The 13,512-nt window shown below is 46.6% G+C and overlaps 1 protein-coding gene across 1 annotated transcript; it reads right to left on the reverse strand.

Annotated features, from left to right (window-relative positions):
- Positions 1-2,691: 2,691 nt before the first annotated feature.
- LOC135372820 (uncharacterized) lies at positions 2,692-12,375 on the reverse strand. Its single transcript, XM_064606282.1, has 5 exons — positions 10,524-12,375; positions 10,204-10,443; positions 8,719-8,803; positions 7,071-7,596; positions 2,692-3,180 (listed from the first exon to the last, which is right to left on the reverse strand). The coding sequence occupies exons 1-5, from the start codon at positions 12,067-12,069 to the stop codon at positions 2,692-2,694; spliced, it is 2,886 nt and encodes a 961-aa protein (XP_064462352.1). The 5' UTR covers positions 12,070-12,375.
- Positions 12,376-13,512: the final 1,137 nt, after the last annotated feature.

Genomic DNA, 13,512 nt, shown 5'->3' on the forward strand with positions numbered 1-13,512 from the left:
ACTCATTGCAGCTATCCGGGGCAGAGGAACCTGTACCATGAGGCTGCACGTCTGCTGGTATACTTCTACCCTGCTCTGCGTGACATTTATGGTCCAGGCTTTGTAAGTGGCATATACCGTCTGTGTTCACCCAGAATTTTTGGTGGCCTGTTTGTTACTGTGGTTTCTGTGAGTAGAATTCAAGTTACATTTGAATCCGGTTGGGAGCAGCCAATATTTTGCACAGAGTCTGCGCTTCTTCTGGGCTCTGCACAAAATATTGGCAGCTCCCAACCTGAGGTGACCTTTTCAATCTGTGTCCTACCAGTATGCTGGATTTTCCTTCGCTGTTCTATTCGAATTGGATTGTTTTCTGAAGTCTGTAAAAGCAGAGTTGCCAGTGAGCTATTATTTCCAATGTGTCATCACTCTGTCATGTCTTTCGGAGAATGGCGTCACATATGTTGTTGGTGCATGTGCGACTATACGAATCATACTTGCACCTCATCCATGTCTTTTCTTTTCATAGCACTCATGGTGGAGGCAGCTCAAGTACCGGACGAAAAACCAACGCAAGTCACTCGCAGAAATACAGGTGGTGCAAGCTACCCGTGAAAAATATGGAAAGCGAAAAAGGCGCGATGAGAGCAGTCCTCCTACGAGGAACTGTATCCGACAGAAGGTAGTTCCTGTTCTGCATACACGTCCATTTGTCTCTGTGGCTCTGCACATGCTTTGGTTCTGAGTATGCCTTGCCATTGCAGCTACCTGATAAGGACAGTGTGCCCGATGACACAGAGACGTTGGCTGCGCACAGGCTGTTCATGGTGCGAGAAATGAGAAAGGCCACGGGGGACAGGCATTACTCTCGCATCACAGATGCCATGGGCCGGACACATGCTACAAGACGACGCATGATTGAAAAGGAGCAACTCTCGGTTGCTCAGGTGCTTGAGGAGTACCCTGCCTTGGCCCTGGCAAATGAGGTACATCTCCCTGTTGCTTTTGTTAAGGTTAAAAAAGCACACTGCGTATTTGTGCAAGAATTTGCAGAGTTTTTGCTGCACTGTGCTTACCAATAGTTTATTTCAGATTCTCAACGAATTTCACTGCATGACACAGTGCCACGCCGATGTTCCATTGGCTAGTTTTATCAACAGCTATGGGAAGGCAACAATCGATGCAGCAGCACGACGCAAGTGGGCTCTGAAGCATCTTTCAGGCTTTCCCGGTCACACATCGAGTGCTGTGGATGACGGTGGGTAGTTGTAACTGTGTTTACACTGGCATTTTGTGGAACAACAGATCTTATGTTCCACTCACTTTCAGCTTGCATGTCTGCTGCTGTATGGGTAGTCCTACCAGCACTGCTAAAGGATGCGCCTGGAGACATCATTCAGAGAGTAAGCTCTCATATCTCCATTGCAAAACAGCTGTCCTGTTCAACCATGCGATGTACTTCACTTGGTTGTTTTTGCACTTTCAAGTAATGTGTATAGAGTGTCTGCAACATTTAAAACTGGCAGGGAGTATAGCCGCAGTTAGGGGCCAGGATGAAATAGTTCACAGGGCAGTGCAGTGTCTGATAATAACAAGTGTGGATTTTGTTAGAAAGGCTCTGTCATAAGTAAAAGAAGGTAAAAGATGTTTCGCATAAGCGGTATGTTACTCTAAGTAAATATACAAAATGATGGGTGTAAATAATAAGTCCGCTATTTTGTTGTGCTGCTGATCTCCTGTTACTCTAGGTTTATTGCCGACGATCTTTGTGTTCCTACTATATCTTTCTCCCATTTTTTTTTCTTCAGGGTACCTTGCCCAGTGACCCCATTCATCCATGTGTGGAAGTCTCTGGAGAACTCTGGGCACCTTCCTCAATCAGGGTGAGACTGGAAGGATTTTCAGTGGATGCTGTAGACCTCAATGCAGCGATGGCACTTGTGCTATCACTGTATTGGATCTATAACATCCACTATTCCGCAAGATTGAAGAAGGTGTTCGTGATCCTGGAAGCAATCGTTGGACTTCCGCAGGCAGCAGGAACGTCAATTCTAGTTACAAGACTACAGAATGAAATCGGCTTTGTACGTAGTAAATAAATTGTGTGTATAGCATACATGCCACTTGCTCATAGTTGCCTTCTTTAAGGGCCCATACATGGCTCCATGAACACATTCCTTGCATAATTCGCTAAATGCACACGGCTTCACAGCACATGTAGCAGTTGATATATGAAAATCATTAGGGGCACGGAAGCTGCTTAACCTAACGGGTCTTAGATCGATATGGCGCGTGGGATGACCCGTCATTCCCCAGTGCGGGAGTGCAGCTGACTCTATAAAAGCATCTTCTGTTACTCCTTCCTGTGGGGTCATTCAAACTCCATTGGATGGCACTGCATGTATTCCTGCGTGAGTTATCAGAAGTCCACATGATGGCACAGTGGCTACTCTGCTTCAATGGCCCCAACATAATTCCAGTACCTGGCATTACAGTAACGCTCGAAATCCGCTCGAAATCCTCGCGGAGCTGGACAATGGGGTCCGCGGGCGGCATAGCAGTGGGTGGACAGGCCTGAGGGTGTGGACGGATGGGAGGATTTGTGATTGCCGCAGGTGGAATTGCAGAGATGGAATGGGGGGGCAACCTCCATTACTTTGTCGGCCAGGAGTGCCAATTCCGGAAGCGAGAGTGTTGAAGCGGACGTAAGGATCATCTGGATCGTTGTAGGAACAGCTGCTTCAGGAAGCTTGCATCGAACGTCACTGCTCGCTCCCCGAGAAGGTTCTGCATGTGACGCAGGAGTTCTGTCGGTCGGCGGTCGCCCAGATCTTCGGCTGACAAAAGCTCCTGGAAGCGCTTTCGCTCGGAGGTGGTGGTCCGTTCGAGCAAGGCAGCCTTGAGAGCGTCGTACGGGTTTGCGGCGGGGGGCGCGGTGAGAACATCGATGAGCTGGGCGGCAACTTCCTGGGGCAGGACGCTCACCACATGCCGAAACTTGGCCAGCTGGGAGGTGATGCCGCTTAACGCAAACTGGCATTCGACTTGTAAAAACCACACGGTGGCGTTGTGGCTCCAGAAAGGTGGTAAGCGAATGGCGTAGTGATGGATCGACGACGCTGTGGCACCTGCGTTGGGAGGCTCAGTGGGAGGCGGTGGGCCTGCTGATGCATCGGTGGAGGGAACGTGCGCCATGGAACGCTGCAAGTACCGGGTCACCAAAAACTGTGGGCGTGTGGTGAAGAAAGGCAGGCAGCAAAGTAGGAAGCCACAGTTTATTGGGCAGCGCGATCAGTGGCTGCCAGAGGACTGAACTGACTGGCAGAGAATGCCAGGGAAGCGCATGTCGCGCGGCGCGTAGCGGTGGCAACTTAGTCTTCGTCGGCTGCCACACATCTAACGCAAAAACTTCTTCTCCAAAGGCGTATACTGCTGATTAGCGCGTTAAAACGCGGCCCCACTGGGTACGAACGTGTCAGAGATATCTACAGCCAGAGCAAGAAGCGTCGAAGTTTGAACAAAACTGCGCGACAGAGCATGTTCGCCGCTTTTTATACGATACAGTGTTGCACCTGTGCACCTAAATTTGCGCTCGGAGTGCTGGCAGGTAGGTATACTAAATCACAAAAAAATTGCACTACGATATCTTTTAAAACGCAGGATGCATACACCTGCAAACACGGCAAAATTGCAACAATCGAATTCATGGCTGGATTTGTCGATTTTTTGCCCGGAAAGTATTCAAATGATTAATTTTACCAATGTTGATCATCATCTGCAATGAGCGTCTAAATATATATAAAAAATCATGAAAATTCAGGAGGTCCATGGGACCTCCCTGTCTGAGCTGACGTGGAACCGGCCTACAATCATGTTCTGGCTAATCTTTTCAGTGATTTCCATCTTTCAACAGTCTAACTTAACTGTCAACGAGTTCCAACTTCCCGATTGGAAATAACCACAAAGCTCCATACGAAATTTCGTACGGAACGCTGCAGAAAAGTATGGATATGAACGGAATATGTGTGGAGTTTAACGGAGTCATATGGTGATGAATGGATTTCCAACCGAACATGTACGGGGTCAGACCTTTGTACGTACGGACTCCTACGTACGGCGTGCGGAGTCCACACATCAAGTGTGCGGACCCTCGTGGACGTGTGGAGTCCGTACATCATGTGTACGGACCCCTACGCAGTCGTGCGGAGTCCGCACATCATGTGTACGGACCCCTACTAGGACGCGTGCACAGAGTCCATACACGTGATATACAGACGTGCGGAGTCTCCGCACCGCACGTGGGGGACCCCAACGGAGGTGTGTGGAGTCCACACGCCGTGCGTGTGGGCCTCTGCCGAATCGAGCGGAGCGTGGAATGTTTATCGCAGGTCAGCGTGTGTCTGTCCCTTCGTGTTCCCTACTCTCGGGTTTTTACATTATGCATCATCTTCACCAGCTCGCTTGCTTCCTAGCCATTTTTTCAGCGCTCACGTTAACGTTTCAGCGGCGCCACAGCATGCTGCAGCTGTGTGTGTGTGTGTGTGCCTGCAGCGACGTCGGTTAAGCATAGTCTAACGATATGCATAATACATCTCCGTGCGCAAAAAAAGAAAAAAGAAAAAAGTCACTATCGCTACTGTCACTATATCTTGGTACCACGTGATTTGCCACATAGTTAAAAATTGACACCTCTCTGCTGCGGCGTTCCCAATCCGCCTTTCGTAAAAAAGACGAAGGCACACGTGCAAGCTGTCCTTTTCCTTATTTGGTTGTAAAACAACGAGCGCACGGAAGGAGCGGGGTTCCTCCTCTCCTACTTCGACGCGGTTGGATAACAAACAGCGTTTCGGAAAAAGGTCCATTATCCTGACAGTCAAAGAGGAGACCATTTCCGTTCATGATGAGGGGGGAGGGGGGGCGGAGGCAGATATGTGGATGCCACAAACCAGCCCCTTTTGCCTTGCCCTTGCAGCAGCCTCTATGGGGCAAAATTTCGGTTCTGGTTATTTGTTGATTATTCTCACCGCTCGAGAGCAAATGGAGTCATAATGCACAAGAACTACGGCACATCTCAGTTCATCTACTGGTGGCAAACAGTTTATTTACAGATGACACGATGAAGGCAGATCATCATTCATGGCCACCATTCATGACCATCATTCATGGCAGATCATTCATGGCCACAATATTTCCTTGCATGCATGAAAACTTAGTGCACTTAAATGATTCATGTAGCATCTTTGTACACTGAAAAGTATTTAACATTTTCTTATATGCTGCTATGATATACAATGTGATGAAATTATCACGTGAAAATTACACATCAATACCGATAACGCGTGCCAGGGTATAACACAGGTTGAAATGAAAATAACAAAACACTTGGGATGTTGCTCATGATACAGCAACTTAGCTGGTGAAACATGGATAACCATTGGGTTCCCCTGTAGCTAGCACTTGAAACAGATATGACAAACAATGTGATGACATGGAGATTTTCATGTAGCTCAACTGCAAAAAGCGGGAAGGTACCTGGCGCGTCATCTACGTATAACGACATAAAGCTGATCATGGCATGGAAAACCATAACTGTGCCCCACTTAAAAAGTGCATGACAAAGTTTCGCTGTTAGTATTAGTTGCATATTGTGCATGAGTCTCGTGCGCTTGTGCTAAGACTGAGTGTTACCACGGGTTAAGATTCATGCTGGCAATGTCAAATGATTCACTGAGGTCTCGTACATAGTGTGTCCCACCAACCGTTTCTCAAGAGAGTGACAAAACAAAAACAAGCGGCACCTTCCTGATACCTGATCGAGTAAGAAACCGAAACGAAAAGAAACGAAAGTAGCACCTATTTCTTACTCTGTTGCAGAAGAGCACTGCTCATTTTTCTTTGATTGCTCTCTGAAAGAAATCTTATCATGGTTGGTGGACCACCCTGTACACATTCTCAATTCCAACATGAATGCTAAATATGCAGGGAACATCAGGAATTGGAATAATGCCTGCAGGTTGGCTAACTGTAATTATGAGCAAGTCCATTTCCATATGTAAACATGAATAATCATAATGTCCACCAGTCTGGGTGGCTTGGCTCGTAGCATGTTGCACCTTCCAAATCCTAAAACGCAAGTGCAATCCTGGCTGAGGCATCAGCAATTTGGTGGCCTGTACGAATAGCTAAAGTGTGCAGTCTTCCACGGCGGATGCTAAATACAATGTGCCGTGTGTTGAGATTTCAAAACACGTTAGCAAGCCCTGAGCTGGGCGAAGATAATCCACTGACCAACCACTGTGGTGCTGCTGATCATTATTGTCGTGCAACGCAAAATCATGAATGTCCCTGTAATTTTGTCCAACGGAGCTTTGCAATTTTCCCAACTTTAAGGAAAGAAACCAGTTTTCTTTTACTCAATTATTTATCAGACTTGTTTGTGACTTCAGTCACACCCCACACCAAGCACCCATAACCAGATATCGATCCTATTTCGTTGTACCCCCCGAGCACTCTTACCCTTCTGATAATGAGCATGTGTGCCAGTAATAGCTTAGTGTGCCACTTCAGGAATTTTCAAATCACAGTAAAACGTCGTTAAAGCTTACCTGATGAGGCCGCAGAGAAGACACGCACTAAGCGGCAGTGCAGCTTAACAGGGTCAATTTATATACATGGGAAGTTTGCGGGGGGATCAACATCGTACTACGTTTACAGAACAGCTGCTTAAGAGGGTACACTTTAACCAGGTTTCACTGTATCCAAATTAAAATAGTTGGTTGGGTTACTAAGATGTCACAATTCACAGTTGGAAGCTGCACGGAAACCTACATGTACTATGCTTGGAACAGTGGTAACTGAAGGGTCATACTAGTCACGTTCCACTGTGTTTGGCAGTATGCATACATATGACAAATCGTCTGCACAAAGATCAATGAAGAGACAAGGGTTCGCAATGTCTTCTGGTTGAATTACAGAAAATGTTCGGAGCTGCGACAAAAACAGCTTTTTAGGTGACCTGGGAATGGTAGTGAGGTAGCTTCACTTTCAACCAGCTTTTTACAGAGAAGGTAACATTTGTGGTCTCCTCTCACCACCACCCGAAAGATCCTCTCGATTTTCAGAAAGTCACCATCACTGGATATGATGACACTGCTGTCACTTTTGTTGGCCTTTGAGTAGGAGCTGCTGTGGTATAAATTGTTTCCAACAACAAAACGGTAGTATTCCAGAACAGCTGTGACACACATGTTTGTCGACCTTGCCAAGGCATCCTGCTCTTCAATACTAAAATGCGTCATATGCTTGGGTACTCCAAGCAGACATGCCTCATTCACATATTCGAAATTTTTTAGTGGCTCGTTGCCAAGAATGCTGTTGCACATTTTTCTAATATTTGGTGACAGTGTTACAAGCATGCTGAGCTGCTGAGACATAAGGGCACGCTCTATAATTTGATGGGGCATGCCCTTTGCAGCAGTGATGTTCTTCACCAATGAACCATTGCCACCCTCGAACACAAAAGCTGAGTGAGCCCACAGTGGGCCCAGTAGCTTAACTCCTTTTGTTAGGTGCAGCAACTGGTGAATGTTGTACGTCATGCTGCTGTCGCCATATAGCCTGTGTGTGCGTGCAACGAAGTTTTAGAAGGCTGTCTGAAAAGAGCCCAAATAAAATGAGAATTATTTCTACATATCTGAAACAGTGACATGACGACATGCATGGTTTTAGAAGCTGGAGAATCAAGACACAATGCAGAAGCCATCCAAATCCTCACGCACACTTCTGGAACAGTGATACTCTGATTGAAGTCAGCTCACATTGCATTGCAATAGAAAGAGGGCCTCTAAATTCCTGTGGTGTTGCTGCAGTAGGTGTGTGCGCACACAGAGCCATTCTAAGAGGGAGCCGGAGGGGCAACTGCCCTGTGCACCGCATTTTGGGGGGGTGCATCATAAATGCCGATATACACCACTCGGATTTGCCTACATATAAATGCCGAAAACTATAAACACTAATTAAGATATACTGACAGTTTAGCACATTATTATGAAAGAGCAGAAAGTGTGCTCAGCGTTGCATATTGATGGGCACCTCCTCAAGATGTGTTGATGTTCTTTCTGATGTTTATGTTCTATATGTTCTTTCCATAACTAAACGCCTGCGTGGTGACACCCAGCAAGACTAAAGATGCGAAGCCCCAGAAAAAAACCCGAAATTTTTTGAAAAAAAAACGTTATTTTTTGTTTTCTTTCCTCGTGTCCGGAAAAATTGCCCAAAATTTCCAGGCGACAAAATTCAAAAATGTAAATTTTCGTGCCTTCGATGCGTTCCAACCCGCCAACAGTGCCTTGGGTGCCTCTAATTTGCCAACAACCACCAACCTAGAGCTCCGTCTGGCTGCTCCAAGCGATCGCTGTCGCATTCACATAATGTCTGAGTTCTGGTCGGAGTGGACGGGTTGTTCCAATTACCTATCGCTGAGTAGACAGCAGTCTCATGGGATGCTCTGCTCTGCATTTATGCCTAGAGGGTGAACAGTACTAAAGTTTCTAGCTCATTGTATGCTGTGGCTTGGCCGGCAATGCTTCGACTCAGCAGTAACCGCGTTTGTTTCCATTTTTTCAATTTTTCGGAAAGAAACCCAAAAAAGAGAAAAGTTTTCTGTCAAGCGATTCAAAATTTCCGTAAATTTTGCATCTCTAAGCAAGACAACAGAATAGGACAAGCAAGTTTACTTACCAGCATGATGGAGCAAGGCAGGTGTGACTTCCGTCCCAAGTAGGTGGTGGATGGCTTCCACAAGTAGGCTCAGATGCTTCCAGTGCTGTGAGGGGATAATTCCCGCAGTGCATGGTAAGCAATAAAAAAGCAACCAATGGCGCCATTCGCTGGCCTTCCAATAGGCCCGGTCTGCCAATGATCGAGGAAGTCGTGTGAAGCAGTGTGGTGGGCGAATGGCCAGAAGCCGTCTATTGACAAAAGCAATATTGCCTGGAAGAGATTCGAGCAAGCTTCAGGAATATTTCTACAATTCTTGGTATGCAATGTTAGAGCAGACAGTCTCATGCACCACTGCGCCAACAAACACAATACTATTCAACTATTCGTGTCTGGAAACACAATATTTTGTGAAAGCGCCCGGTCGAGACTCTACAGTTGTTACGCAAATCACTCCAAATTGGTAGCAACATCATAGCTATCCATCCCTTGTGACACCGTCCAGCTGAGAAGCCTGCTCCTGACCTGACGCCCTATCCTCATCAATCGTGTTTACGGGACAAAATAAAACAGAGAAACGGAGCTTATCGATCTTCGGTGCTATTGCGCTCTGTTCAGTGTTTTTGTGCACCCGACGTAATAGGTGAGGCTATCTGGTGATGCTAAAAAGTGTCGTTGCCAAATGTTGCCAAACACAGCAAAAGCTGGATGGTGTGCGCAGTTGTATGGTTCGCACCAACCACCGTGTGATTTCAGCCATAAACAGATCAATATGTAGCTCATAGTCGATGCATTACTTTATTTTATTAATAAAGTAAGGGTTAAGCCAGAAGCCAAACTATGGGGCTGTTATGGCCTGACTCAAGGGGAACATTTTGTTGCAACAAAACTGATTTCGAAGCTGCATAATGATTTGTCGCCTTACATCGCATGGCAACAAATATCATTAGGGATGCCACAGTGGTCGGTCTCCGGATCATTTCAAAACTGCACTGAAACTGTGTTCTTGTGTAAAAGAGATGCAGAACAGTTATCGTCATCCGCAACTTTTAGCAGACTGCTGACTTGCTCCCTGCTATTGCACACTTCGACGAATAAATTTTGCATGACACATCACTAGCTGCCTTATCCACTGGTATCATCTAACGTCCTGCCCATAAAGCGAAGCATGCACACACACACATGCAAAAACGTGAACTCAAGCCCTTTTCGCATTCCAAAACAGGGAACTGGCGAGGTCTGACCAAAGTGATACTAAATGGAAGGCAAGATGACGGGATGAGACGGTAGGCATGACTCATGGCGAATGAAGACTTAGCTATGGGAACAAGCACAAAAGCTATTCGTGGTGTGTCAGTTTCATTTCAGCAAGTTGCCTATAGCTAATGCTTGATTCACCATTATAATGAATGCTCCTTCAACACATGACATGCTGTCATGGTCAAAGCTACACAATACCCATATCATGCTGGCACCCGAGCTATGTGCCCTGCTCCTGATGCATACCTGAACTGAGGATGGTCAATATCTGCTCCGTCACTTGCTTTATGACTCCCAACAAGACGCAATGAATATAGTCAACCGTCTGACCCCACACCAGGTTGAAGCTTCTGAAGTTGATCAAGGGAGATGGTCCTTTTACTCCATTGATTGGGCACTGTAGCTCCACAGCCATCTCCATATCCCTCAAAACCATTTCCTGGGTGCGCTCACCTTCTGGTTCTGTGGCTAGGAACCTCATGGTCCCTAAATGACAGTAATGAACGCATTAGAAAATTAAACAAATTGCATAGTGAGACGAAAACAGCAAGATGACAGGTTCTTACCATCAATATATGTTCCAGGGGTAAAGCACCACGTGCACGGAAAGTACCCATTGAAAGAGATGTGGTTTTGAACCATGGCGCGTGCAGGCGTATCGACACAACAGCACAGGGGGAGCACCTTGGACGTCACCAGTTCTGCATCGTGTTTCCACTTGATAGCCTTTGCCTCATTCACTTCTTTTACAAATTCTTCCATGAACATCGTCATGTTGGGATGCTTCCTCCAGAACCAAAGGCCGGCCAACATACAATTTTTGAACCTCACTTGTGGCGGAAGCTCATTGATAATATACTGGATAGGCCAGACTGATATTTTCGATGAGGACCATACAGGGCTCCTGTCAGTGTTAAAAGTAATCGTGAGGTCCATGGCAGATAGTTCCCCATCATCCCGTAATTTCTTGTGGAGGGTGCCATCAGTAATGTCTCTCACGATCTCTGGTTGAGATACAACATTTTGAGAAGAGACTATGTTGTTCAGGCTGTCATAGAGTACGTCGCAGTTTTTCTTGACAACGTGTTGCATTTGCCGTGTAAAGTCCAAAATTGTGAAGAAGTTGCCAGCATCCCTTAGCTTTTTCTGATCATAGCTCTGTAGACACACACTACATGTTAGCATGGCCTCTCCATAATCATCAAGGATCATGCTACAGTCTTCACAATAATAGTGGTGTCTGAGATCTCTTCCTTCCTTGGGCGTCGAAAGCTTGCGAAGCATGTATATACTCCGTGGGACGACCTCATGGCCAAACAGTGTATTGACGAGTCTTAATAAGTGGTCTAGCGCTGTCCACGTCAACGAATGGCCAGCTGCAAATGCAGTTACTAAGGCTACAGCTTCTGCCTTTTTTATCGTTGAGTGTGGGATTGTCTCGTCGCCGAATTCATTGAGGAAGTTTGTCATAAGTTCGGCATGGTCCAAAGGTGGTATGATGTCATCGGTATCATTGTCTTCAAGTCCAGCTCCTGCTGGCTCTGTGTCGTTGACCACATGTTCCGTGACAGAGTCGTGCTCATCTGCTTCACTTTCTCCCTCCGGCCTGATGTTGTATGCCACAGGTTCAAAGGCTGAGTCGTGTTCACCTGGTTCACTTTCTACCTCTGGCCTGCTGTCACTGACCACATGGTCAGCGACCGAGTTGTGTTCATCTGCTTCGCCTTCTGTTACTCGCCTGGTGTCGTTCACCACATGTTCCACAACTGACCCGCGTTCACCTGCTTCACCTTCTCTTACTGGCCTAACGTCGTTGCTCACATGTTCCGCGACTGACCCGAGAGAATCGGCTCCAACTTCCTCATCATTCGTCGTTGCACTTACGTTGCTTATCTGTGAAGCATGCAAAATAGACGGGCTGCTGCTGGGGCTGGCACTCTGCGCGGCGCTCTGTTGTGCACGTAAGCGTAACTGTCTGCGATACCGTGTAGTCCGTGGTACTATGAAGGGTGCTCCTTTGTTCTGGTATAGCTTCCTTCGTTTCACGGGTTGCGGCTGTGTTGCGGGAGTTGCAGAGTGCTGCTGATCGCTCGACCCGATGTCCGATTCCATCGCTGACGGCCCTGACGGGAAGTGCGCGTTCAAGTTCGAGCACAACCTTACGTGATCCACTGGAAACTATTTAGCAACATGAATGTTAATGTAACAAATAGTGGACGAAGCCGTGACCAGATTCAATGGATTACACGAGTCAACGGGGACAACGCATGCCTCTCTGATGATTCACAGTGCCACGACCATTAAGCTAGTGCGAAGCATCTTTATGCACGACCCAAACTCGTTTTGGAGGTTTCTTTTCACCCAACTTATTTGTTACTTGTAGAAAGTGACATTTCAAGCCATATGACAATTGGTGACAGTTTAGTGAATATCTTAAAATGGCTGATGTTGTAGAAAAATTTCTGGTTTCGCATTCTCCAAATGACTCCGAACTCTCATAAGCCCGCGGGAAAACACACAGGTATTAAAAATCATGCAACCCCACAATTCTGATTTTAAGGAAAATAAGCTTGCGTCTGCAAGCAATGTCGTACAGAAAAAGAGTGAATCGGTGATGTCAGGGGCAGCCGACATTGCTTGCCGCAAGCAGCCGGGAATTCGCCCTTCGAAGGGCTAACGCTTGTTACAGCGTCGGATCTATCAACATAATGCTATCTCTTTTGTCTATATTTCGGGACAGGCAGGTGTACACGCCGCTCATTATTTACCGTAATTTCACACGTATTAGCGCGGCTTATGCGCGATTTTTTTCTTTTTCACGGGCGCTCAGCGGCTTATCAGCCGGTGCGGCTTATCTGATGACAATTTTTTCCTCTATTATTTTCCACATACCAGTTTAAACGAAAGGGTCGACAATGTTTCAGGTATTCAGGATCTGCACCGCGCCGCCAATGCACGAACAATATATGTAGCATGGACGCCTCGGTGGAGTTAACAATCGACCACCACTCCATACTAACAACTCGATGATGGAGCTAAAAATCTTCAACTACCACATCCCCAAGGAATGGGAAACGTAGATGCAGTGTTGCGAGACAGCATATAAATGACAAGTGGTCGGAGCCGCCGTGCTAAGTACGCCGAAGTTGTCCAGTGGGGTACCTATGGAGGTTATTGGCACAACTTTCAGAAAATGCCTCAGTGAGTCACTCGCTAAAACTTCTGATGGCAGCCCGTTCCCTATCAAACACGTGATATTCATTTCCACTGTATTAAACTCTCTATTCACTTCGTATCTGGCCTACGAGACAACTCAGTCGCGTCGCGCGGCCTATCAAGGAGTGCGGCTTATCAAACGGAAAATTTTCGAACTGGTCCTAAAAATTGGTGCTGCGGCTTACCTGCGATGAGGCTTTTACGCGTAAAATTACTGCCGTTCACAAACTTACTAGGAAACACATATTCAGAAACCGAAACCAATGTTCCCCGAAACAGACTTCTCAAAAACCGTGTCGCCTTTGAAACATTTATGCATTATTCGCAAAGCGATGTTTT

Source organism: Ornithodoros turicata, unplaced genomic scaffold (assembly GCF_037126465.1).
Source record: "Ornithodoros turicata isolate Travis unplaced genomic scaffold, ASM3712646v1 Chromosome17, whole genome shotgun sequence".
NCBI classification, from domain to species: domain Eukaryota; kingdom Metazoa; phylum Arthropoda; class Arachnida; order Ixodida; family Argasidae; genus Ornithodoros; species Ornithodoros turicata.